Source organism: Thunnus maccoyii, chromosome 18 (genome assembly GCF_910596095.1).
Source record: "Thunnus maccoyii chromosome 18, fThuMac1.1, whole genome shotgun sequence".
NCBI lineage: Eukaryota > Metazoa > Chordata > Actinopteri > Scombriformes > Scombridae > Thunnus > Thunnus maccoyii.
The window spans coordinates 27605439-27630341 of record NC_056550.1 but is presented as its reverse complement, the minus strand read 5'-3'; the positions used below and the strand labels follow the sequence as shown (position 1 = coordinate 27630341).

Genomic DNA, 24903 nt, shown 5'->3' with positions numbered 1-24903 from the left:
CTCATTACTTCAGTAAAAGTACAGAAGTATTATCAGCAAAATGTACTGAAAGTATCAAAAGCGTTAATTATGCAGACTGGCTTCTTTAAAAGTGTCGTATTACAGTAATCACTAACAAATACATGTAAGACCATTTTAATAATAGTATTAATAATTGTATTCCCTTATATAAATATTCATTAATTAATATAAATTATATATACCATATTTTTAAATAATAATACATGTTATTCATATAGCACCTTTCACACAAAGTTCATAACAATTTAAACAAAGAAATATAAAAGCAGACAAATAAATGTAGTGGAGTAGAAGTATAAAGTAACATCACATGGAAATACTCAAGTAAAGTACAAATACCTCAAAATTGTATTTAAGTACAGTACCTAGATGAATGTACTTAGTTACTTTCCAGCACTTATTAAATGTTTCTTTCGTCTCTGTGACAGTAAACTGAATATCTTTGTGTTGTGGACAAAACAAGACATTTGAGGACGTCGACAGATCGACATCTTTCATCATTTTCTGACATTTTATTGACCAAACAACTAATCAATTAATTGAGAAAATACTCAACAGGTTAATCTATGATCAAAATAATATTTAGTTGCAGCTCTATACTGACTGACTGAGAGTCTGAAAGACAACGTGTCATAAATCACTCAGTTTTTAGTCACAAACTATTGAACCCAGATTATGGGGGTCCTGCAGGGTCACTATTTGTAAAACTACAACTAGATTTACAAAACTGTTGAGCAGAAACAAAAACCACAGCTGCCTCAGCATGTGTGCAGTAGTTTGTTCTAAAAAAAAAAACAGCCTCCCAAAAATGTAATTAATTAATTAATTCAGTTATAACAACAACATACACTACATGCTGATTGTTCCTGTTATTCACTAATTTTCATTTCATGTAAGTAAATCCACTGCAGACACACAGCAGCTGACAGGAAGAAGAGGTCATGTTAATCAGAGAAAAATGAGCTTTTTTCTGGATGAATAAATGTTGATGTGACTTATAAGAAGTGAAGCTAAAGGGCAACGAGATTGATGAGCTTTCAAGTGTCATCAGGAGTCATTGATGACATCATCAAAAGTCAATCAGCATAGAAACTGAATACAGTAAGTCACCGTCAGTAATTAATACAAACACACATTATTAAACCATTAATCAAACCATTAACTAACAGCAGTCAACGTCACACAACCTTATCATACTTTAGCAGTTATCTGGTGTTTCTGTAATGCTGACGAAACATTAAAAATATTCATATTTAGCAGTTTGAATTAAAGTGAAGCTGCGATCTCCGCCAAACTCCCTTTAAGAAATATGACATTAAAAATCCTGATGTTTCCGCAAGAACACATAACTCTATAAACACAAGATAAAAGGCGTCATATGTCGACAGTCTTCTTGTCAAACCTGTATCAATATAATCCATAAAGATAAACTGTATTTCTGTACAAACTTTACATTTTGGATTTTGTCGCCTCAACTCGCCACCAGCCTCCGTTAGTTAGCTGCAGTATTTTAGCGGGAGAAGACGGTGGGAATGAGAGGAGAACAGTTGCAAAAATTAAAGATTTATCACTAAAATCCGCGCTGTTTGGTGGATCAGATACAATCCGGATTAAACACCGACTCATAACGCTGTTAATTCACCGTCTGTCGTGTGTGTTTGACGGTGTTTGAGGAGTTTTTTTTTACAGTAACTACCCGGTCTGCTGCTTCCTGTTTGGAGCTGAGAGAGCGCTCCTATTGGCTGTTGACAATGTCCACATCATTCAACTTCACTATTTGCAAGAGACTAAAAACTTTATATAATATTAAACATGTTTGATTTATCGGAACGTCAAGACGAGACAAAGACAGACACTGAGTTTTATGACACCAAACCATCGTAGATGACGGGAGCAACTCCAGCAAAACTCTCGTGATTTTATTTCCGACATTGGAAATTAATTTGTCTGATACACATCGCTTTAATAGTCGTTTCTGGCACAAGAGAAACAAGCTCTGTAGAAAAGCTTTTCATGTTATTCACCTCATTCCTTCCAAACATACGGACAACTTTTCTGTCTTGTGTGAGTTAAGTTGAATGTAATTGTTATTTAATGCGGTTTTATTATATGGTATTTGATATAAGTGTTTGAATATTGCTAATCATCTGTCAATGTTAATAATTCTCTGTAGGCTACGGGTTTCTGATCTGTCATGCCGATAAAGCTGCTTTGAGTCCATCTTCATCTCTCTTGTATTAAAACGTGTCCTTGCTCAGGTCCTTGTCAAGCTTGCAGTGTTTTCTGACCGCAGATATTAATCCTCAGTACTCAACAGTCTGTTTATGCACAGAAACACTTCAATCCTTCCGTCAGGATAGGAAACTGATGCGCGTCAATTGACGTGACGCCGCCTGTGATCTAAACAGAATCAGCAGCTCATTAGAATATTCACAGAGGCTTTGTGACCTGATAAAGAGGTCCAGCCTGTGAAGAGACTCTGGAACTGATCCGGTTCACTTTGCCTGCTTTTTTCTGATGAACAGACAGAAACACAGAAGCAAAGAGGCAAGTTTCACATCTGAATACCTGAAACCCTGAAGAGAAGAAGGATCAGATCAGGAGATGAGACCTCTCTGGATGTGACTCTGTTCCCTGGAGGGACAGTTTCAGGGACACAGAAGAGGGACGTGAGTAAAGAAACATCTAGAAACACCACCTACTGCAACCTAAAATAATCTGACATACTCTGAATGAGATCTGATCAGATACATGATCAAATGTATTATTGTTATTTTAGATTTTATTATTATTATTATTATTATAAATCAACCACCTGATAACATCCTGAGCGCTGTTGGCTTGTAACGGTTTCAGTTTAAATAAGAGCAGAAACATTAAAGATAATAATACTGCGTCCAGAACACGTGTAATACAATCCAGTCTAATATAACACAGAGGAAATACACCTTCTAGCAAAAATACAACACTTAATGATTCTTGTAACTAAACAAAAACTGACATCTGCACACAAAGCCGCCTACATCGTTATGTGTACAGTAATATCTTACATTAGAGATATGAGAACAGATGTAAACCAACTATGACAGCATGACTGTAGAGCAGATTATTGATCATAACCACAAGACTAAACACATTAGAAGTGAGCAGGTGGACGTGAAACTTCTACCTTCAGTGTGCACGACCTTTATGCTGTTTTTGATAAACTCCTGTGACTGTAGATTATTCACCCTCAACTCAGAATTATTAAAAACTGTTTGTGGAGCACAGTGGGAGTAGAAACAGTGCAGAGAGCTCCTGCAAAAAAGTTGAATCAGGCCTCGATGTGACGCCGAGATGCTGCATCGGTCAATCACACATATGCAAGTACACTCTCCTGGTGGATGACTGTACAACGTGAACTAAATATTTCTGTTTACATTGTGATCATTGCGATGAAAGATAGAATAGTTGATGTCGTGATAAACTTTTCCGCAGTTGTAAAATCCAGTCTGTCCAGTTGACATCATGCGTCGATTAGACGGATGTTTAGAGACAGAGCCCTATAAAGAGTAACAAATCAGAGATTATAACATCATTAATAGTTCAATAAACTGTATAACATATTACTGACCACAATAACATTAACTGTAGACACATACATACATCCATTACCTATGTCAACAAGATACGTCTGAATTTTCTTTAAGAAAGGAGAAGCTCCTGTTTGGTTGCTTGCTAAGATATTTAGAGTGGTTGCTAAGTGGTTGCATCATTATGCTCCAATGATGATGAAAATTTGCTGCCTCAAAATCCTCTACATGTGTCCAGTTCTCCAGAACCACTGTGTAGCAAATGCAAAGTCCTGCCTCCCATTAATCGGTCATCTAGCAACATCCCAGATTGTCATGAAAGTCTTTTCGACTGATCAATTCTCTAGAACCATTTTGAAGCGTCCTCTCTCACACAACACAGTACAACACAGTAAACAGAAAAAAAACTGAAAATTGAAACAGAGCATAGGCCTAGTATATGCAGCAGTATAGTAACATAATAAAGTTACAGTGCTGGGAATCACAGGATTGTTGACATTTGTGAATCGATTCAGAATTGATCGATAGACTTGATATGACTAACTCAGACTGCTGAAGACTCATATAAGCTGCACATCTACTTTTAAATGACTGTGTGGACACACTGTGGATTTTGGCCTCCATCACTTCCATTGAAAGCACATTTGAAGGATCTTTTAATATCCAGTATGAACAGGAGTAATGATTACAGCGAGGAAAACCTCTTTCACTGCTCATATGGACACCTGACTGCTGGTTTAACACACACTTTAAAAATAGTGAACAAGTCCTTTAAAGCTTTTGAATGCAGGACTTCTACTTGTAATTTAGTATTTTTTCACCGTAGTATTGCTCTCTTTATTTAAGTAAATGAATGAGTACGTCTTCCACACTTGTTTATTCAGTCAAACACATGTAATAACATCCCCTCAGCATGTTGATTTTCGCGTTCGCCCCGCCGTGCATCTATTTTGTCCCATCTAGGAACCCTTCTGCCTCCATGGCAACGCAGCTGCCGCCATAGCTAATCCCAGTTTGTTTTTAGCTACAGGCGGCAGAACCAGAGTCCGCTTTTATTCCACAGTTACCGATAAAAACAGGAGAATATGATCATATTTCAAACGTACCAGCGTCTGTATTTGTCACATGAGGAACATTTATGAGACTACAGCAGCTCACAGGCCGGTAAGATGCTAGCAGCGCTAAAACAAACCGCTGTTACATTAAACTAAACGGGAACTATCTTCAGTTTGGGGGATTTTACGCTTATTATTGTTTCATGTTTTTGAACTGTCTGCTACATTATCTTTTTGTGTACATGTTCACGGTAGTGTAATACTCTCACAGACTCTTCACCACAGTTTGTGCATTTTATCGCCATAGTTTGACTTTAACACTACAAGTAACAGATTGAAATAATAACTTTTACGCAGTGGTGGAAAGTAACCAAGTATATTTACTCAAGTACTGTACTGAAGTATAGGTTTGAGGTACTTTACTTGAGTATTTCCATGTGATGCTACTTTCTACATTTCAGAGGGAAATATTGTACTTTCTACTCCACTACATTTATTTGACAGCTTTAGCTACTTTTCAGATGAAGATTTGACACAATGGATAATATAACAAGCTTTTCCATTTACAAGTTTCAGTCGCAGCCCTAAGCAGATGAGACTCTGAACAACAAAAATGAAATAATTTGATCAGACAGACAACAATAGAGCATTTTGCATCTTATTAGATCATAAACAGATGCTAGACTTTTGGAAAGCCTCCATAATAACCAGATTTTACTCCATATGTTTGATTGTTTTTTCTGCAGACTTCCCAGAGATGTGAACCTTTTTGAATGTTGACGGTGTTTGCTCAGACAGAGACGATGCAGGTGAGGAAGAATTCTTGAAACTTTTTCTCTAGAAACCGTTAACGTAAGATGTAGTTTAATATCTGTGCGGTGCTGTTCCTCAGGTGCTGCCTGCCTGGGAGCTCGCCATCCCTCTGCCTGCCGTGATAATAATCGCTGTGAGTCTTTACATGATCGTTCTGGGGATCGTCCTGTGGATCCGATCCTGCCTCGAGGTTGGTGCTGCTGGAAAAACCACAGAACCACAGAACCAGAGCAGAGACGCCTTTCTCTGTACCGCTGTTTGTAAAATGTGTAAAATAACTAAAATGTGATATAGGGTAAAGAGAGAACGTCACTACTCCAGTTGCTAAATCATTATGACCAGTGTCAACACAAAACTAAAGTCACTATTGTTTATTAGTTCTTATAATCAATGTTTGCACTTACACTACATACAGTAAACAACATAGTTACAACATTACCACGGTGTTCATTAATAAAATTACATCAAGACTATACATAGACTTCTCCAAAACATCAGAATAGGCATCTTGTTTGACCCTTTTGTTCAGAATATGTGTATGATACCTTGTGTTTGTTGGTTTTCTTTTTCTAAATAAGAAGAAAATATCATGAAAAACATCAAATTTAAATGGGCTGACAACACAAAACAACAAAAACAATCTCAGTTCATCTAAACACACATTAAAAGAAAAGATCATATAAATGATTTTGCAGGTTTTTCTATAAGAAGAACATCTTCAGCTTCTGTTTAAAACCCTTTTTGTAGATTCCTGAGATATTATTATGTGGCAAATGTGATCATGTGTGGTTTTGACACACCCTGGTGGTGGACGCTGAGGCAGACAGCGATGCACAGAACCATTATATATTCTTTCAGTTTTAATAGAAAATATCTAAAAGTATGAATGATGCAACTTAAAATAAGTTAATACAGTAGCTGGAAACATCCCTAAAGGACATATTCATTATGCATGACCTTGGCTTGGCTTTTTATATAACAAAAATATGAATTTATAGATTAGCTGGGTTCAGCAGCAGTGGAGTCATTAAAGTGTGGCAGCGTTGATGATGATGATTTTTATTTGTCTTTGTTTCCTGTCTCTCAAAGGGCCGCTGCTCTTCAACATGTGGCGATTGCTGTCCAGACATTTCTTTATGTGAACAGTGCCTCAGATTGGCTGAAATATGTGACTTTAAGCCGCCGAACCTGCGCTCATATCTGAGTAAAAACTGTCCTTCTCCTACTGTAAGTAAACACGTTCACTCCACATTCCTACCGACCATTTTCCATTTGTCCCGCTAAGAAAGGAAATTTGTCTTTGTCTCACCGACTTGCAAAGACTTGGAATTAAAACTGATGTGTTTACATTAAAAAAAAACAAGCCTTTTCTCTCTATTTTGGCTTTTTCAGTCACACTAAGCCGGTGGTTTCCATCTCTGTAAAAACACTTTCCTAAGTTAATTTAAACCATTCTCACATCAGGCAGCAAAATCTGTTAAGAAGCTAAAATTGTGTCGTAAAAATAAGACACCACTTCCTCTCTGATGTCTTATTTTATTATATTTCAATATATCCAATCACACAAGACAGACAATGTCATGTTTGTCAAATCAGGAGTGTATATAGCACGTTATACATGTTTACAACATTATTTAAGTTCATGCAGCAGTTTATTTTGAAGAGTATTATAGGTGGACTTTGATAAGATTAAGTATATACTTGTTATTATTCTGTTCTTGGGTGCTGGAATGCAGGAACATATATTTTTGTTGTTTGTGACAGTCGATGATGCTTTAAGGTAGTTTTTAATGCACATGTAAGTAAGTAAGCTTTTATTTGTATAGCACTTTTTAAAACACACAGTTACAAAGCGCTTCACAGACACATGCAGAATTGAAACAGATTAATAAAATAGACAAACGTGACACAGAGAGAAATAAAGCAGCACATGAGAACAAGAAGGGAGGTCTATAGAAAGGCTTGTTGATATAAACGTCGTCTTTTAAACGCACAATATGTAATTTCAGTCGCTAGGGGTCTCAATCAAAACAATAACAAAAGACGGAGTGTGATGATGGTGTGAAGTAGCAAGGGATCATGGGAGTTGTTGTCTTCGTTGTTAAATAACCAGCTTCACTGGGATAGGATTACTCCAGTGTTTATCATTCAGGATGTTTTTACCTGCAGAGGTCTCCTCCTCTCCAGAACAAACGGACCCGGAGATTACAGGTAAAAACACTGAATAAAACTGTTTCACCTAAAAAAATCAATATTTCTCCGACGATGTTTGGTGACCACCGGACGTCCGGTACGGGCTGTTAGCCGAGCTGCTGCTAACACTTGTTCGGTTTATTTCTCTTATAACTTTAGATCCAGACGTTCGGTCGGTTTCTCCCGGGAGCTGAATTATCCGCAGAGGTCTCCTCCTCTCCAAAAACAAACGTACACGCAGATTAAAATCGTTAAAATACTAATTAAAGCTGTTTCACCTAAAAAATCAGTGTTTCTCCGACGATGTTCGGTGACCACCGGACTTCCTGGAGGGGCTGTTAGCCGAGCTGCTGCTAACGTTTGCCCAGTTTATTTCTCTGATAACTTAAGATCCAGACGTCCAATGACTAAAATCCGTCTTCCGGCTAAATTTATCATGAAAATGTGGCTTAAAACTGAATAAAAGTCAATTTATAACAGTTTGTGTGGAACAACCACAACGCCGATGTATTATCTTGTATGTGTGTAAGTTACTCTTTGGTAGACGCCATTGTAGCGGACAAACACAGCGCCGCCGTATGCATCTTGTGCGTGTTTACTCTTTGGTAGAGGAGGTATGACGCCATCGACATGCGACCAAATGAAACGGTCCGTTACTTTGATTAAATTACAGATTTCTCTGGGTTTGAAACTTGTTGGAAACATTTGGGATAATGTAAGTACACAACTCAACAACATATATAACATAGGTCTAGTTGTTTTTAGACATTTTAATGTGGAATAATTACATATTATAGCTTTAAAACAGTCCAAGGATTCAGCTGATCTAATGGATTGTGGAAGATGTTTCCACAGAGTTGGGGCTAAAAATGTTAATGTGCGGTCACCTCTTGATTTGCGGTTTGTGCCAAGGATAGATAGAAGGCCGAGATTTGAGGATCGAAGAGGTTGTGAAGTGGAATGAGGAACAAGGAGCTCAGAAATGTAGCTAGGGGCGAGGTCATGTAGTGCTTTATATGTAATCAGCAGGATCTTGTAGTTTATTCTGAATCTTACCGGAAGCCAATGGAGGGACGCAAGAACAGGGATAATGTGGGTTTTAGAGCTGTTTTAGAGACATGTACATTAAATGCACCAAAAAACGTGGTGCTAAGATGTAGATTCACAGATGTATAATGTGTGTACATGAGATAGCAGGTAATAACGTGTGCGTTACAGTTTGGAATCAAGCCGGTAACAGACCAGGCTAAAAGTAACTTCACATAAATTTTCATTCAACATTTTCCCTGCCTCCTGTGGACTTGTGAGTACACTGGTTTTCACAAGAAAATCGGATTCAATTCAGTGGTTCACGAGCCAAAACTAAGATGCTTTGCATTTGCTCAGCGAGCAGATGTTTTTCTCCTCAGTGAATCGTCTCCTTTCTTTTTCCCCCACAGTGTGTCAAATGGGACTGTGCCTGCACCTGTCAGCCTCCTGAGTGCGACTCCTGCAACTGTCTCTGCTTCGAGATCAGGATCAAGTAGAAGAAGAAGAAGAAGAGGAGGATGGAGGTGCATTAATGCCAGCGTGTGTGCTGACCAACCACAACTTTTAATGACGTTTACAGGAGAGAGATGACAGAAGAAAGTGGAGCGTGACAAAGGTTTCTGTCTGGACTCATCTGGATCTGTTAAAAAACAAACCAACAATTGTTCTGTTTTTACCAGCAGATGGTATCCTTCATTACTTTTAGCTACACTAGCAGTGTTGGTGTCGGTTCAGATGTTCACATTCCCCTCAGGATGAATTGTAATAACTTCAGTGATCCATTAAAGCTGGTGATTCTATATTTTTCTTCTTGTCAACAAATCTCATGTTTGGATCCAAACCAACAATGAACTGATCTACTAACAAGTATTGTTACTGATATATCTTATTCCTCCGTTGTTGTCCAGAAACTATTAAAAACACGTCAGTGAGTCACAGCGCTGCACTGGGTCACATGTTCCTTCATCATGAAGAGTTTGGTCACGTTAGTTTGTTTAGAAACGGCTCCAAAGACTAATAACAGTGATAAGATAGTAACTCTCAGCAGTGAGGATCCTAGTACAGCAGACACGCATGTCTGGTTCTGTTTACAGCTTCACTTTCACAACCTCTTTACTTTGTACTGAAGTTAACTGAGAAATTCAAGAGTCAAGAGGTCGTGACATGTAGCACACCAAGCTAGTAAAGCGGCGTCTGTCTCCCTCTACTGACAGAGGAATAAGATATATCAGGCTTTGATACACACACAATACTGGTTAGTAGATCAGTTCATTGTTGGTTTGGATCCAAACATGAGATTTGTTGACAAGGAGAAAAATAAAGAAAAGAAGAAGAAAATTCCTTTAACTTTTCTTGTAGCGCCACCTTCAGGTCCAAATTTGAATTTGTCCAACACTTTGTCCAACATTCCCATCAGCCTGAACTCTTCTTTGATTTTAGTGCTGTTTAGCAAATGTTAGCATGCTAACATGCTAAGCTAAGATGTTGAACATGCTAAAGCCTGTTAACATTGCCATTGAAAGTATTCAGTTTTCCCACCAGAACTGAAGTGAGAAACAGGATCTCAACCCAAAAACTGTTGCAGCTCTGTGAGTGTTGTTTCATATGTAATTATAAATATGAGAAGCCCTTTGTGTGAGTCTGTTGATGGTGATGAAACAGTCGAATGGACTGCAGATTGCATTTACCTACAGGCTCTGCACCGCAGTGGGATCACACTGAGATCCAGACCTGGTTTTGTTGATCTACTTAAAAGTTGCTGGAAGTGCCTTCTGTATTGTATGTTTTGATTCAGTTCATTGAGTTAACATTAGAAAATATTCTACATGTAAAAATGACAAAAAGTAGCGTTGTGGTTTTATTTTATACGTTTTGAAGGTTTTATAAAATTCTGAAATGTTTTAAATTTGGTTTGAACTTGTTCTCTTTCTTCTCATATCTGCTCTGTCGGTAGATTTTGATCACCTTGAAGTTTCCACAACCCTAAAATAAATATTTAGCATAATTATGAAGCTCAACCTGCTGAAAGAATTTTACATTGAGTATATTTCTCATTTCGGAAACTTGAGCAATGTCCTCCCAGTCGGTCGTGTCATTATAAGTTGTTTAAAGGATGGGTTCGCAATTTTCCAAGTGTGTTTTAAACCAACAGTCAGGTGTCCATATGAACAGTGAAAGAGGTTTTTCCTCGCTGTAATCATTCCTCCTGTTCATACTGGATATTAAAAGATCCTTCAAATGTGCTTTCAATGGAAGTGATGGAGGCCAAAATCCACAGTGTGTCCACACAGTCATTTAAAAGTTGATGTGAAGCTTATATGAGTCTTCAGCAGTCTGAGTTAGTCACATCAAGTGGATATCTGACACATTTACAGTCTTTTTAGCATCAAATTCCCTCTTTGTGTTTCCTCGGACAGTGTTTCCCTGTTGAGCTGCAGGTGGAAGTATAGTAACAAAAAGAGGGACTTTGGCACTAAAAAGACTGTAACGTTGAAAGATATCTACTTGATTTGACTCATTTGGACGCTGAAGCTTCATATTAGCTTCAGATAAACTTTTGTTTGAGTTGGTGGTCTGATGGTAGGACCTCAGGACTCTGATGTGTCAATACATGCATATATTCCACAGAGCTAAATACAGATTATACAAGCAAACTATTATTAATGTGGACCATGTGGACAATTCCAAAAAAATGACAACATGACAAACGGGAAAATTGTTTACAATTTTCACATTTACTGGACAGTTTTGTGTGACAGTGCTTGGTAAGACTTGAAATTGACATTTACCTTTCAAGGCAAAATAATCATCAATTTCAAGTGCAGCTTTTAAGTATTTATAAAGCAAATACTGTTTAAGTGCTTTGTCTTTTCAGGTAGTAACCTCTGTTATTGTACAGTAGCTCTGTGATATTATGACGTAGGTGATGGACAGGCAAATCATTGTCACTGTGTTCATCAGACATCTAAAATATGCTTCTTAAAGATTTTTCAGTCCATTTGTTAAAGACTGCAGGAAAACCTGTTTAACAATCATTCACGTCTAAACACTACAGAAAGTGAAAATCATATAAGATTACACATATTTCATTGTTGTGATGATTAAAAAATAACAATAAAAAACCACATAGCTTCAAAAAACTGCAAGGCTACATATACAAACATTTGTTCAGTGGAGCTTAAATAATTCTTCATTTTACACCCACATTATCCCTTTCATTCATAGACCGAAAGCAGTTAGCGTCCAGAATCTCTTATTTGGCCAAAAAAGAAAAAAGGTCAACAATGACCAAATTATAGTTGTGCTGTTCGTGTCCAACACGAACAGCACAAATCATGTTTTATTGTTGGAATAGAGTAGAGAAGTGAGCTGGAGGTGTCATTTTAACTAAAAAATCTAAAAAATCCTGAAAAGTTTGCCTCGCCACAAAACATGAGCTGTGTACCAATTACATATTACACACTAATTGTAATCAGATTTTGAGTGTGTAGTGTGTTCATACTAGAAAAGTGACTAAATTAACGGATATGGTTTTTCCACAAAAAAAGTTCAATTATCTTGTTAAAAACCTTAAAATGGCACCTCTTCCTTCTTCCTCATTAAAAATTCCAGGATCTATGAATATGCAAATATTTTTCATTTCAAAAGTTTTCCTGCTGGACACAAGATGTCTCCTACTTCACTGTAAGGTCCATTCTCAGTGTTTGTTCCACATCACACTTGTGTAAGTTGAATATTGGACCATGATTGGCTTCCAAATTATTTGTGATGTCACAATTCATGCTTGTAGTCCCGCCCCTTAAAATTACATTTACAATGAGCTCAGAGAAACTTCCCACTTTCAGTAGCTGAATGAGAAAAACAGCCTTCTAGTGTCAAACTCTGCACATGCATCATTCTGCACAGTGAAGCTAAAACATTCCACTGTAGGAACCAGATTTTTGAGTGGAGGAGACTTTAATTAAAAGACCACTCTGATGTAACCCAGCACACTTCACTTCTCTATTCCTAGTGGTCGCCAATAAAGACAGAATCGAGTCATAGATTAGTTAATGCAGCGTTAAGCCTTTATTGTCTCTCATGGTTGTTCACATTCATTTGTGCCCGTCACATCATATAAACCTATTTAGAGGTAAAGGTAGGTTCCTATAAGGTGAGGTGGAGGAACGCAGAGAAGACAAAGAGATGGAAGAAGAAGAAGAAGGGGTGAGCAGGTGAGCCCCCGCTGGTGGTCGTGGTGGTCTGGGTGGTGGACACAGTGCTGTTAGGTGCGGTGCTGTTGGTGGAGGCTGGAGATAAGAATGCTCCCACAGTCTGAGCCAGGAAGCTCTGATAGCGGCTCAGTTTGGTGAAGACCATCACCGGATCTGCTCGTGTTTGATTGGTGGTGGTGTTGTTGCCTGACAACACAACTGCCTGGAACCAAGAGCCGTCTATCTGACACATCATCGGACCCCCAGAATCATCCTGAACAACCAGAAAAGACGGATTAGTTCACGTCCAACATGTAGCTTCAAAAATAACTGGAGTGGACAGTCAGTCACAGCATTCTGTGAAACTATTAAAAAAAACAATATCTGCCTCTTATTTTTCTTGTTGCAAATCTGCCTTTTGGTGAAATCAGCAAACATTGAATCAGTATTATGATATAATTTTGAAGTTAATTCATGCTGTTGTTTACCTTTGGACAGAGCCAGGCTAGCTCTTCCCCCTGTTTCTAGTCTTTGAGCTAAGCTAGGCTAACCGTATGCTGTGTGTAGCTTCCATAGATGTATAAAGAGAACCGAATACAGCATCAAAGGCGGGCCCCTGTTCATTCCTAAGTTGCTCAGTGGCGCATGAAGCTAAAAAAAACACTTCCTGGAAACAAACTGCGCACATTCTAAGGGCCCGATGCTCCCATGGAGCATGCTCACTAGAGACTTCTGCCGGCTGAGATGGCTAACTTCTAGTTTAGCCCTCCAGCTAACTTGAAAGGGGATAAAATAATTCAATCATGCGGCTCTTCCAGACTTTTGAAATGTGATCAGACCGGGGTCATGATTTGCCATCTTAGGAAGGGAGTAATGTCAATCCAGAAATGTCAAACTGTTCATTTAAAGATTGCAAATGCACCATGCTAACCAAGCTAGCAGCTAGCGCTATGGTCAGCTCCACCCTCTCGTCCAAATATGGTCGCTTCTGGCTCCAAAAAGTAAACATGGCGACGGTCAAATCCAAGATGGCCACAGTTAAATCGCTAAACTCAAGGCTTCAAAACGGCAGTTCACAAACCAATGGGTGAGACCACAATGGCTACATCCATAGTTTTTACAGTCTATGGTCCATGCTCTACACCTGTGATGACGTAAAATGATGATGATAGGTGTTTGAAACCTCAATTTACTGTTGCTAAAGAGTAAACTACTGAGTGTCTGTTTAGAGGGAGTAGCGAATGAACCAACCTTTATTCTAGTGTCACCCTCAGGACAAATATTACATATTTAGTCCCACTATTGGTAAGGTTGTAGGAAAACCTTCAAATGAGGATTCCAAATGAATGTTGTCTTATATTCTAACATATCTGAACATGGATGAGGAGTGCTCAGCTAAATTGAAATTTAATTCCACAACTTTGAACCCAGTGGTTGAAGAAGTACTCAGATCCTTCACTTAAGTAAAAGTACCAATAGCAATAACCAGCAATGTAAAAATACTCCATTAGAAGTGAAAGTCGTGCATGAAAAATCCTGCTTAAGTACATAAGCATTATGAGCCTGATGTAGTTAAAGTATTGCAGTAAAAGTACATAAGTATTATGTGCTTGATGTAGTTAAAGTATTGCGGTAAAAGTACATAAGTATTATGTGCTTGATGTAGTTAAAGTATTGCAGTAAAAGTACATAAGTATTATGAGCTTGATGTAGTTAAAGTATTGCAGTAAAAGTAGTGGTTTGGTCCCTCTGACTGATATATTATTATATATGACATCATTAGATTATTAATAGTGAAGCATCAGTGTTAGAGCAGCATGTTACTGTTGTAGCTGCTGGAGGTGGAGCTAGTTTACACTACTTTATATACAGTTAGCTAGTTTAGTCCAGTGGTTCCCAACCTAGGGGTCGGGCCCCTCCAAAGGGTCAGCAGATAAATCTGAGGGGTCGTGAGATGATTAATGGGAGAGGAAAGAAGAAAAAACAAAGTTCTGATACACAAATCTGTTTTCAGTTTTTGGACTTTTTCTCTAATCTTTGATTTTTGCTGAAATATTGGATCATTTAAACATTTATTGAAATGAAAGCATGTGAGAAGTTTAGAGGGAAAAATCACTATTTGGTGGAGCTGTTAACAACTCATAGACATGTGAAATGTGACCCCGACTACACACTGCTTTTTGTAAGACGTCAGAGTAAGTACCTCAAAACTGTACTTAAGTACACTATTTGAGTAAATGGACTTAGTTACTTTCTACCACTGTTGGAACCTAACGTTTATGATGTTTAAAGTCTCACAAATACCTTGATGAAATAGAGAGAAATACTATATCAACAAATGGTATATATTAGTCTGTCATTATTCACCTGTTCCAGTGTAAAAGATCCTGTACAAATGTTGTCACTGGTTGATGCATTCCCACAATTTACCACCGAGGTCTGGAACTGCTGCAGAACTTGTTCCACTAGAGTTGGGAAAAATAAGAAAATGGGAAAATGATTAGGGGAAACTCCCAGATGTCCTAAGTGTTTGACATGATAAAGAGAGCTAACGTTATTGTGTCAGTCTGTATGTGAAGGACTCACCCCCTCCTCGCCCAGAGCTCCAGCCAGCAGCCCAGCATGTGGAGCCCACAGTGAAGGTCTGTCCGTTGTCCAGGCAGATGGGCTGGATGTAGTTGGACAGGGTGGGCCGGGCCGCCAGATGCAGCACTGCTACATTAGACCCGGTCAGGGTGCTTAGGGTGATATTTGTCACATTCAGTGTCACCTCAAAGGGGTTGGATCCATTCTGTTTCAAACGGCCCAAGACCACAGTCCATTCAGATGCTGTAGGTGAACTGTGGGGGGAAAAATCAACTCAATTAGGACTGAGAAGAACTTGAAAACCAACAGTGTGTTAGTCCGTCTGTCAATATTTTCTAACTTGATATATCAGGCTCACCTTGAGAAGCAGTTGGCGTGGCTCAGCACTGAGTCCACAGCCACTAGAGTCCCGCCACACACATGACTTCCATTCTTCTGAAGGCTCGCCATCCACGGCCACACACCAGCAGTCGCCACCGAGCTTCCTCCCAAAATACCTGAATTGATTGGGGCACTACCGCAGACCACAGCTGGAGAGAAAAGCAAAAGGCAGACAATGAAAGATTTTTAAAAAAGACCAGTGAAGATAAATCTATCATTTTAATCATTAAACATCCTTCAAACACACAGAACTTTATTTTAAATTCTAGCAGGGATCCAAACATTTCCAAAGATACCAAACATGTCAGGCTGACTTTTGGAAAAATTTGTCCAAAACGATGCACAAACATCTGGAGTATCTCTGTTCTGTTAGAATAGTGCAGCCATAAGAAGCATGGAGCCTTTGGTTTGAACATTTTCCTCAGTGTAAAGATCATTTATCTTCAATGAAGAGGCGGAACAAGCTGATACAGAATAGATCTGAAAGTGTCACACAGTGTGGAAAAATGTGTGATCTCAAAGCTTTTCAAATTTGTGGTTAAAAATCTGTCAGATCCATTCACAAAGCCTGGACGTGACAGTTACTCACGCTTGACTGTGGTTGTTGGAGAGAGTTTGGCTGGAGGGAGGTTGGCTGGAGGTGGCGGCAGGCCGGAACAGCTGACACTGAGGTCACTGTCAGTCCCAGTGGACATGAAGGTGACGAAGCCTGGCTGGTCGCTGGTGACTTGGCTGTTGATCCAGGACTGATACTCGGACACTCTGGCATAGACTCCTGGGACATTCGGCTGCGCACAACCTGCACCAAAGCTCACAACTCCAGCCTGGACCCAGACACTTCCTGTCTTTGACACCATCGGACCACCTGAGTCCCCCTTTGAGGAGAGAAACATTCAGGAGTGGGTCAGGAGAAAGAATCTTTGTAGGAGGGGAAATCTAAAGGAAGAACAGGTGGTAAAATGATCACCTTACAGGAGTCCTTCCCTCCAGCACGTAACCCAGCGCAGATCATGTTGTTGGTGATTGTGCCCACTCCATAGTCACAGTTACACTGTCTGTTCCCAACAACAGGAACCTCCACCTCCATTAGGTTTTGTGGGGAAGGAAGGGATACTAAAGACACACAAAATCAGTTTAATAAACAACACATATGGTGAAATATATTTTGTAAAGGACTCATACCACTTGTTTTGTCCACTAGAGTTCAGCAAAAACAAGTAGTGAACACAACACTGACATATTTCAGCTTTTAAGTTGACGTGTTGAACTTGTTAGCAAACAGTTGCTTATTTCCACATCCAGCTGTTATGGAGCAACATTATCATTCATTTGGAGTCGTGTTTCTGTCCACCTGGTAAATGTAAGTACAATATTCACTCTCTTTTAGCTCAGTTTTTGCTCTCTACCAGCTCCTGAAAGAAATATCTGACTCTTTAGTTGCTAAATGCTGCATTATGTTCACCAGCTAGCCTACAGGTAACTGTGTCTGTTTGCCATTTGGTGCCGAGCAGATACTGTACAGTGGCTTTTTAGAGCTTTTTCTCTGAAAACAGCTGCCTGCTGCGGCCCAAAACAACTCTATGAGAACACCAAACAATGACCTGAAACTCGCTTTAAAGTTCCAGAAAGCCAAGGAGATCCAGTCGTAGTCCAGTATGCAACTTACACAAGTGTGACACGGAGAATTGAAACCTCCAGTGCACATACACTGAGAATGGACCTCACAGTGAAGTAGGAGGCATCTTTTGTCAAGTAGGAAAACTTTTGAAAAGAAAAAGATTTGCATATTCATAGATTCTGGATTTTACAGTGAGGGAGATGGAGGAGATGTGATTTTAAGAATTTCTATCAAGGTAAATGAGCTTTTTGTGTGGAAAAACCCACAAATTCATTTTTCAAAGCTAATTATTGTTATTTCCTAAAACATGTCTGGAGGGGATCTTTAAGGTTACTGATATCAGTCAACCTGTCTGTCTGTCTCATGTCAATCATAATGTTTCCGGTGACCTCTGACCTTTCCTCTTGTGCCATAATAAGGAAAACATTTCAAATGTTATTTCAGAATCTAGTGAAGTCTAGTCTGCAGTTTGCCATGAAATTTGCTGAACGTATTAATGCTCCTCAGATAAATGAACCCTTTTGATTTTAATGACATTTCATATCACATCATTATCAGAATGTTCCTAGGAGAGATAAATCATCAGTATGTTGTTTAATCTGTCCAATACCTTTGTAATGTGGGGTGTGATAAATCAAATCAAATTTATTTATAAAGCACGTTTAAAAATAACAACAGTTGACCAAAGTGTTGTACAATCATGATAACAAAGGCCATGAAAACACAATTAAGCCACAAAGACCGGTTTAACAGAAAAATGAGACTTTTCTTGGTTTTAACACACCGAGTTAAAAGCCAAGGAATAAAAATGAGTTTTAAGATAGGATTTAAAAACAGGCAGTGTAGGAGCCAGTCTAATATGTAGAGGCAACTCGTTCCAGAGTTTGGGGGCTATAACAGCAAAGGCACGATCACCCTAGGTCCTGGCACAACTAAAAGCGACTAGTCAGCAGACCTGAGTGACTTTGATGGGATCTGTGGTTGTAAGAGATCAGAGAGGTAGGTTGGAGATAGTCCATTCAGTGATTTATAGGCAAACAGTAAAATCTTAAAATCAGTCCTAAAACGTACTGGGAACCAGTGGAGGGATGCTAGTACAGGGGAAATGTGCTCTCGCTTGCGTGGGACAAGATAAAAGCATGTATGACCCTCTCATAGTCATTAAGTGATATAAAGGACTTCACCCTAGATAAAAGCCTTAGCTGGAAGAAACTCGTTTCGACCACTGAGTTTATCTGTTTGTCTAACCTAAATTCACTGTCCATGATCACACTCAGTTTCAAAGGAATATAAATCTGCATGTCGGCAGTTTGCCATGAAATTTACTGACCACATTAATGCTCCTCAGATAAATGAACTCTTTTGATTTTAATGACCTTTCATATCACGTCATTATCAGAATGTTCCTAGGATAGATAAATCATCAGTTTGTTGTTTAATCTGTCCAATACTTTTGTAATGTGGAGTGTGATAGTATTGTCACATGCAGATTATGTTGAAAATATAAATACAAGCTGTAAGTTACAAAAGGTTTCCGTCGCTCACTGAGATGCATTTTTGAATCTGAGAGAGCACAAGTAATAGATGTGCCCCAGTTTCTGTATGACCTACCTCCAGATCCGATGGTGCCCCAACCGGTGATCCAGGTGTCCACGCCATCGTTGAAAGTGCTGTCTGAGGCTGCCAGGCACACTGGCACAATGAAGTTGTTGAAAGTGACCGGTGAGGAGAGCTTCAGGAGGGAGATGTCATTATCACTAGTGCTAGGGTTGTAGCTGGGATGATTGATGATCTGAGAGACCGTTCGAGACACTGCATTGGGGTTGGACCCCTCTTGACTCTGGAGACCGAGGACCACAGCCAAACCCGCTGTGCTGGTGCTGAAGATCAGAAGAGAAACAAAGCAGTGCAAAGACATGAAGAGCAGGGCTGCAGTCAAGACTACCTCAATCAAGCAGATACAAATCCATTTAAGAGAGAAAGATTTTTCTTCTAAACCTCTTGTATTGTTGTATTTGAATAATTGTTGGAGGCCTGAAGAGGAAAATCTCCAGAATTTCACAAGACAAAGCTAGAAAAAAGAGATCTAAATTTGAGCAGTAGAACAATAAATTTTCTTCCTTCCTGTCCTGTTAATCATTTTGAGACCCTTGATATTCATCTTGCGACCCCTTGGAGGGGTCTCATGGCATGTTGTTTTCCATCACAGGTCTATTCTAACTGCTCACCTTGAGAAGCAGTGAGCAGCCGTCAGCACCCATTCTTTGTTAATGAGGGATCCTCCGCAGAAGTGAAATCTAGATCTTTGCAGACTGACCTGCCAGGGCCAGCTGCCATTAGGGGCTGCCTGTCCTCCAACAATCCTGGTGTTGAGCGCAGGCCGACCGCACACTACAGAGAGACAGACGATAAAAACACAGAGTGAGCAATGCTCAGCCTCCCTGAATTACCACTGTGGTTTCTGTTTGCAGGATTATAACCTTCAACTGTGAGTTAAAGATTATGATCCTGGGAGTCTGCTGGGAGGCTCTCAAGATAACAAGAGGTGAAACTATAATCTCATTTAAATATTAGTCTAAATGTTTCTTTGCTTCTACTTGCTCTCTTAAAGGACAGGTTCACAATTTTCCAAGTGTGTCTTAATACATCAGTCAGGAGCCCAAATGAACAGTGAAACATGTTTTTCTTGCTGTAATCATTCCTCCTGTTCATACTGACCATTAGAAGATCCCTTCAGAACGCATGTACAATGTAAGTGATGGGGACAAAATCCACAGTCCTCCTTCTGTGCAAAAATGTGTTTAAAAGTTTATCTGAAGCTAATATGAAGCTTCAGCGTCCAAATGAGCCAGATCAAGTAGATACCGTTCAATGTTACAAAAACTGTAGTGCCAAAGTCCCTCTTTGTGTTACTATACTTCCTTCACAGCTCAACAGGGAAAGACTGTCCAAGGAAACACAAAGAGGGAATTTCATGCTAAAAAGACTGTAAATGTGGCAGATCTTTTAATAGCCAATATGACCAGGAGGAATGATTACAGCAAGGAGAACCTCTTTAACTTTTCCTGTGGACACCTGACTGTTGTTTTAAGATGCCTTTGAAGAATAATGTACCAGTCCTTTAAGACTGGAATTCTGGCTTTGACAGCAAATACCAACAACAATCAAACTATCAACCTTTCTATCCAACAACATGTTTAAAATGTAAACAAGTGGAAACTTTGACTTACCATCTAGTTGTGAGTGAGACTCTGAAAAACAGAAAACAAACAGCTCTTGAAACAACAATTCAGCATTTATATTCACTGATACTTTATGTGATATATTGACACATGATATGTCCGTGGGAGGATGCTTGTGATGATCACAATATTGACTACTAAACTCACTTAAACACAGATTTTTAAATATGAGTGACACTCATTTTACCGTCTCTTCTCTCAGCTAACAGAGAGAGAAAAAAATTCCAGCTTCAAAAGAGTTGTTGTTTTCGATGGCATTGCTTCAGAAATCATTATGATCATGAAAGGCTTCAATAACCAGAATTTAAGTGCTGTACCATCCTATAATTTATTGGTTCCTTTTAATGGCTTTTCACCGTCATCGAACAGGTAGGTTCAATGGTGGACTCAAGGGGGCAAAAAAGTGAAAAGCAAAAGCAAAAGCAAAAGTGCCCTTTAAGTTAACCCCACAATAAAGCAAACATGATAAAATGTCCTCTAAGGTGCCCCCACACCTGTTCTGTAATTACTGTCTTAGTTATGGTTAATCAGGATGAAATGCTCTATAGAGTGCCTGTATATGTAACAATCTGGGATGAAATGCCCTCAAGGATGCTTTTTCAGTTGAAGAAAATGTGATAGTTCCCTGTAAAATATCCCCACATGATGTAATGCAGAGCCCTCTGAGTTGCTCTTGTAATGGGCTGAGCTGGAGGTTTTGTATGGCTGCCCTTCTAGTGGAAAAAGTGCCATTTAGGGTTCCCCTAACTTTAGTGCAGAATTGGGTGCACTTTCAATGAAAAAAGGGATTAAGTGCCCTCTAGGGTGCCCCCGGGTGTTAGAAAACATGATGCCATGATGAGTGCCCTTGAATAACAAAAGACATGGTGAAGTGCCCTTCCAGTGAAGAACATGAGATACTTTGCCTGTAAAATGCCCTTATGATGGAGTAAACTGGCCATTATTGTGAAGGAAAATATTTAGAACTGTCTAACTCCTAACTGACGAAGGTTTCAGGAGACATGGATTTATTGAAGCTAGACTAAGCTAGAAGAGAACAGATATTAGCAGTACAAGTGAAACACTGTTTAATGCTTCTCAATTCTGAAGGTTACCTCCTGGTGGGGAGTATTTGATCCTTCACTAGACCCTCGAGATTTACTACATGTCCAAATAAGGTTATTCTTTACTCATCCATACAGGTGTGAGGATTCTATTGGGTACTAGATCCTGAACAAGAAACTACACCGACCTAAGTGAACCATTGTTCACACATTCAGGTAACATGCAATATATTCTTAGAAGAGACAGTCTGGCCATCTGAAACAGAGCACAGCATTTCTTCTACAACCTTAGTTTCCCAAGGAGACAGCCAGCCTTATCAGGACAGCTGCGTTGCTCAGTCATCCTTAGCAGACAGAGAGATGAACTGCTCTGAAAGAGAGAGGTCATGACCTACTCCTCCAAGGTTTGCAGATGACCCAAAAATGACCACTCGTCTAAATAACAGTCATATTACCTTTGAGGCTAAAGAAGGAAAATTCCTCTACAATTATGGTAGAAATGAATGTATGCTGACCATCATGAAAATAAAGAACCCTTAAAAACATGTTGTAGTTGTTGTAGCTGTAACATTGTTCCATTCAGTTGGTTCTGGTACAGTTCTACTCACTAGTTTACATGGTTCTGTTGTCTTTGGGTCAGTGCAGTCTGAGCTGCCAGTGATGACTGCATCAGTTGAGCAATCATTCTCCAAACTGAAGCTGATCAAGATCCAGCTTACAAACAGATGTGGAGAAGGAAGGCTCTCAGAACCTCTGCTGACGTCCATTGAGAGGGAGGGAAGGTCCAAATGGACCAAAATGAGGTCGCTAACATTTACAAACTCATGGCCAAAAGAATTCTCCTTTTTTTTCACCAATATTGCTTCTTGTTTCCCTGACAAGACGGCTCAAAACAGCTAATTCTCAAAATGTTAATAGTTCCTTGTTTTTGCCACAGATGTGTTTGAGAAATAAACATTTAAAACGTTCCCTGTGTTATATTTCAGAGATGTTTGCTAAATAGATTTTTAAAAAATGAATCCTTTTTAAATACAGAGGTGTTGTTTTCCTTAGTGTATATTCTGAGCCACTGTGTAAAATGTTCATCTTAATTGGGGATGTTTTACTAAACATGGATCATTGTTCTCTGCTGATGGGACCCACTGAATGTATCAGGTGTCCTTTATATTTTTCTCCCCTGCCCCTCAGTCAGTCACTGGGAAGGTTTATAAACTTTTATACCATTTCCCAGAGCTATTTGTTGTCGGAAAAACATCTGGAATAAAGTTTGGCCAGTAATTAAATTAAATAGAAGTTGTACATCTTTCCAAATATTATTTAAAAGGATTCAAGCAGGACATTTAAGACCTTCATACTTATGATGTTTTTTATTCATTTTGGGGGTTTTTCAGCTGTGATTATACCAAGATCCAAAATAAATGAGGTCATACTAGAAGAGGGAGGACACTTTTTTGTGATTGTCATTTTTGTTTCCAGCTAAATACTACAACCATAACATTTCTGTTTTTATAAATGATGTGAAAACAGGATGTATCACTGCATCGCAGTCCAAGATCGTACTGAACATTACAAACTGTATTAAACTGATAAAAATATAATTAAGGTGATAAAGCTATTAATATGAGGGCAGTATTGGCATAATTTAGTCATTAATGGACACAGCTTGTTAGTTTGATGGAACAAATAAACTAAAAAATAAAGAAAAGTCTTCTTAGAACAAACAAGCTTTTAAAACTATTGGACTACTTTACTGATGGTTGTATAATTGTATTTCTTCTCTTTTCTTAAATTTCTTTGTTTATTTTTGCTCTGGCATTATTTATCTTTCTTCATTTGAATATTTATTTGTTTTTTTTCATATCTTTAATTACCTGTATGTGTAGTTGTCTATCTTCCTCCCTGACATCATGTTCTACTGTTGTTACATTATAAAAATTATAATTAAAGTTCATTGGACAAAAGAAAAATAATCAGAGAGAGAAAAGTGCCAGTGGAGCCACGTCCAAGGTTCAGTTGTTAGACTTACAGTACATATGAGGATTATTAATGAACATATAGGCTACAGGGGGTTTTGGCGATTAAAACTGGAATTGAAAACATGTTTCATTAAAGTAAATATGCAGCTAAACAATCAAACAAAAATGGTTTAGGCCAAAATTCAGAACAGAGTGACAAAACCTGCAGAGTCAGCACATTTTTGACGGCAAAAAAAATGCACAAAAAGTGTTATTACTGACTTAAAAAAAAGAAATCCTACAGTGTAATTACTGACCTCATGGCACCATGTGAGACATGACAGGAAGAAATGTGTAGTAGGAAATAACACCTACCTGTACAATCTAACAACAGCACACACAGCCTTAACAAACAATAGGCATTGTGTTATTTATCAGTGCAATGATTGGATGTTGACATACTTCACATATCTCTCACCTGTCATGTTATTTTAAGGGACCCTGACGTGTATCATTAAACCAACCAAATATTGTTTTAATTTAGACAACAAAAGCAAATGTTAGTGAAAAATGGTGATTTTTGGTTAAATGTTAATGAACATGTTGTGTCTCCTGCTTCATGTCACTGCAGAATTTTTCTGTCTTAAACAAAGACCATGATCTTTCTCTGACCTTAACCAAGTGCTGCCTGCCAGTGTCCATCCATAAAACATGTAACCCAGTGTGTTCAAAGAAATTTAAATTGGATAAAGTAAAAAGTAAACTGTCATCACGTCAAAAAAAATCCCCCAATTCCTAGATTCTCCAGAACCTTAGGACATGAATACAGTATCAGATGCTGTGATTTATAGTGACTCTTTACAGTCAGTGACAGGATGAATGACAGCTATTTGCTAACCAAATAAGCTAAGCTGAAGCACGAGCTGCTGCTTCCTTCACATGATTATCTGCTATAAATAGTATGTTATCATTTCATTTTTTAGCCCTCAGAACAGAGTCCTGTACAAAATAATTTCCATTTATGGATTCTTGGAGCAACAAAATCAGGTGGAGGTGACGAGTTACTGAGTATATTTATTACACAGTTTTCTATTTTAGGAAACTTTTCAGGCAGATATATTGTACTTTTTATTCCACTACATTTATCTGACGCCTGTAGTTCAGATTTCACATTTACATGAATTTCTCCTTAACTACTTCCA

At 38.7% G+C, this 24903-nt stretch overlaps 2 protein-coding genes across 4 annotated transcripts in view; one reads left to right on the top strand and one right to left on the bottom strand.

Annotated features, from left to right (window-relative positions):
• Positions 1-1103: 1103 nt before the first annotated feature.
• Positions 1104-9541, top strand: si:ch211-198p11.6. Of its 3 annotated transcripts, none has more exons than XM_042393424.1 (6): positions 1104-1122; positions 2547-2690; positions 5395-5457; positions 5541-5651; positions 6551-6688; positions 9094-9541. In XM_042393424.1, exons 3-6 carry the CDS (start codon positions 5422-5424, stop codon positions 9178-9180), a joined length of 372 nt encoding a protein of 123 aa, XP_042249358.1. In that variant the 5' UTR covers positions 1104-1122; positions 2547-2690; positions 5395-5421; the 3' UTR covers positions 9181-9541. The 3 variants fall into 3 exon arrangements, with proteins under 3 accessions (XP_042249358.1, XP_042249357.1, XP_042249356.1); XM_042393423.1 differs by lacking the exon at positions 1104-1122 and adding an exon at positions 1845-2085; XM_042393422.1 differs by lacking the exons at positions 1104-1122; positions 2547-2690 and adding an exon at positions 4415-4757.
• A 3187-nt stretch (positions 9542-12728) lies between these two features.
• LOC121884438 overlaps positions 12729-24903 on the bottom strand; it is an 80633-nt gene continuing 68458 nt past the window's right edge. Inside the window, exons 35-37 of the mRNA XM_042393242.1 lie at positions 15463-15716; positions 15244-15341; positions 12729-13150 (exon numbers count right to left, since the gene is read on the bottom strand). Coding sequence (XP_042249176.1) covers positions 12830-13150; positions 15244-15341; positions 15463-15716 — 673 coding nt within the window. The 3' untranslated portion in view covers positions 12729-12829. The remainder of the gene's footprint in view (positions 13151-15243; positions 15342-15462; positions 15717-24903) is intronic.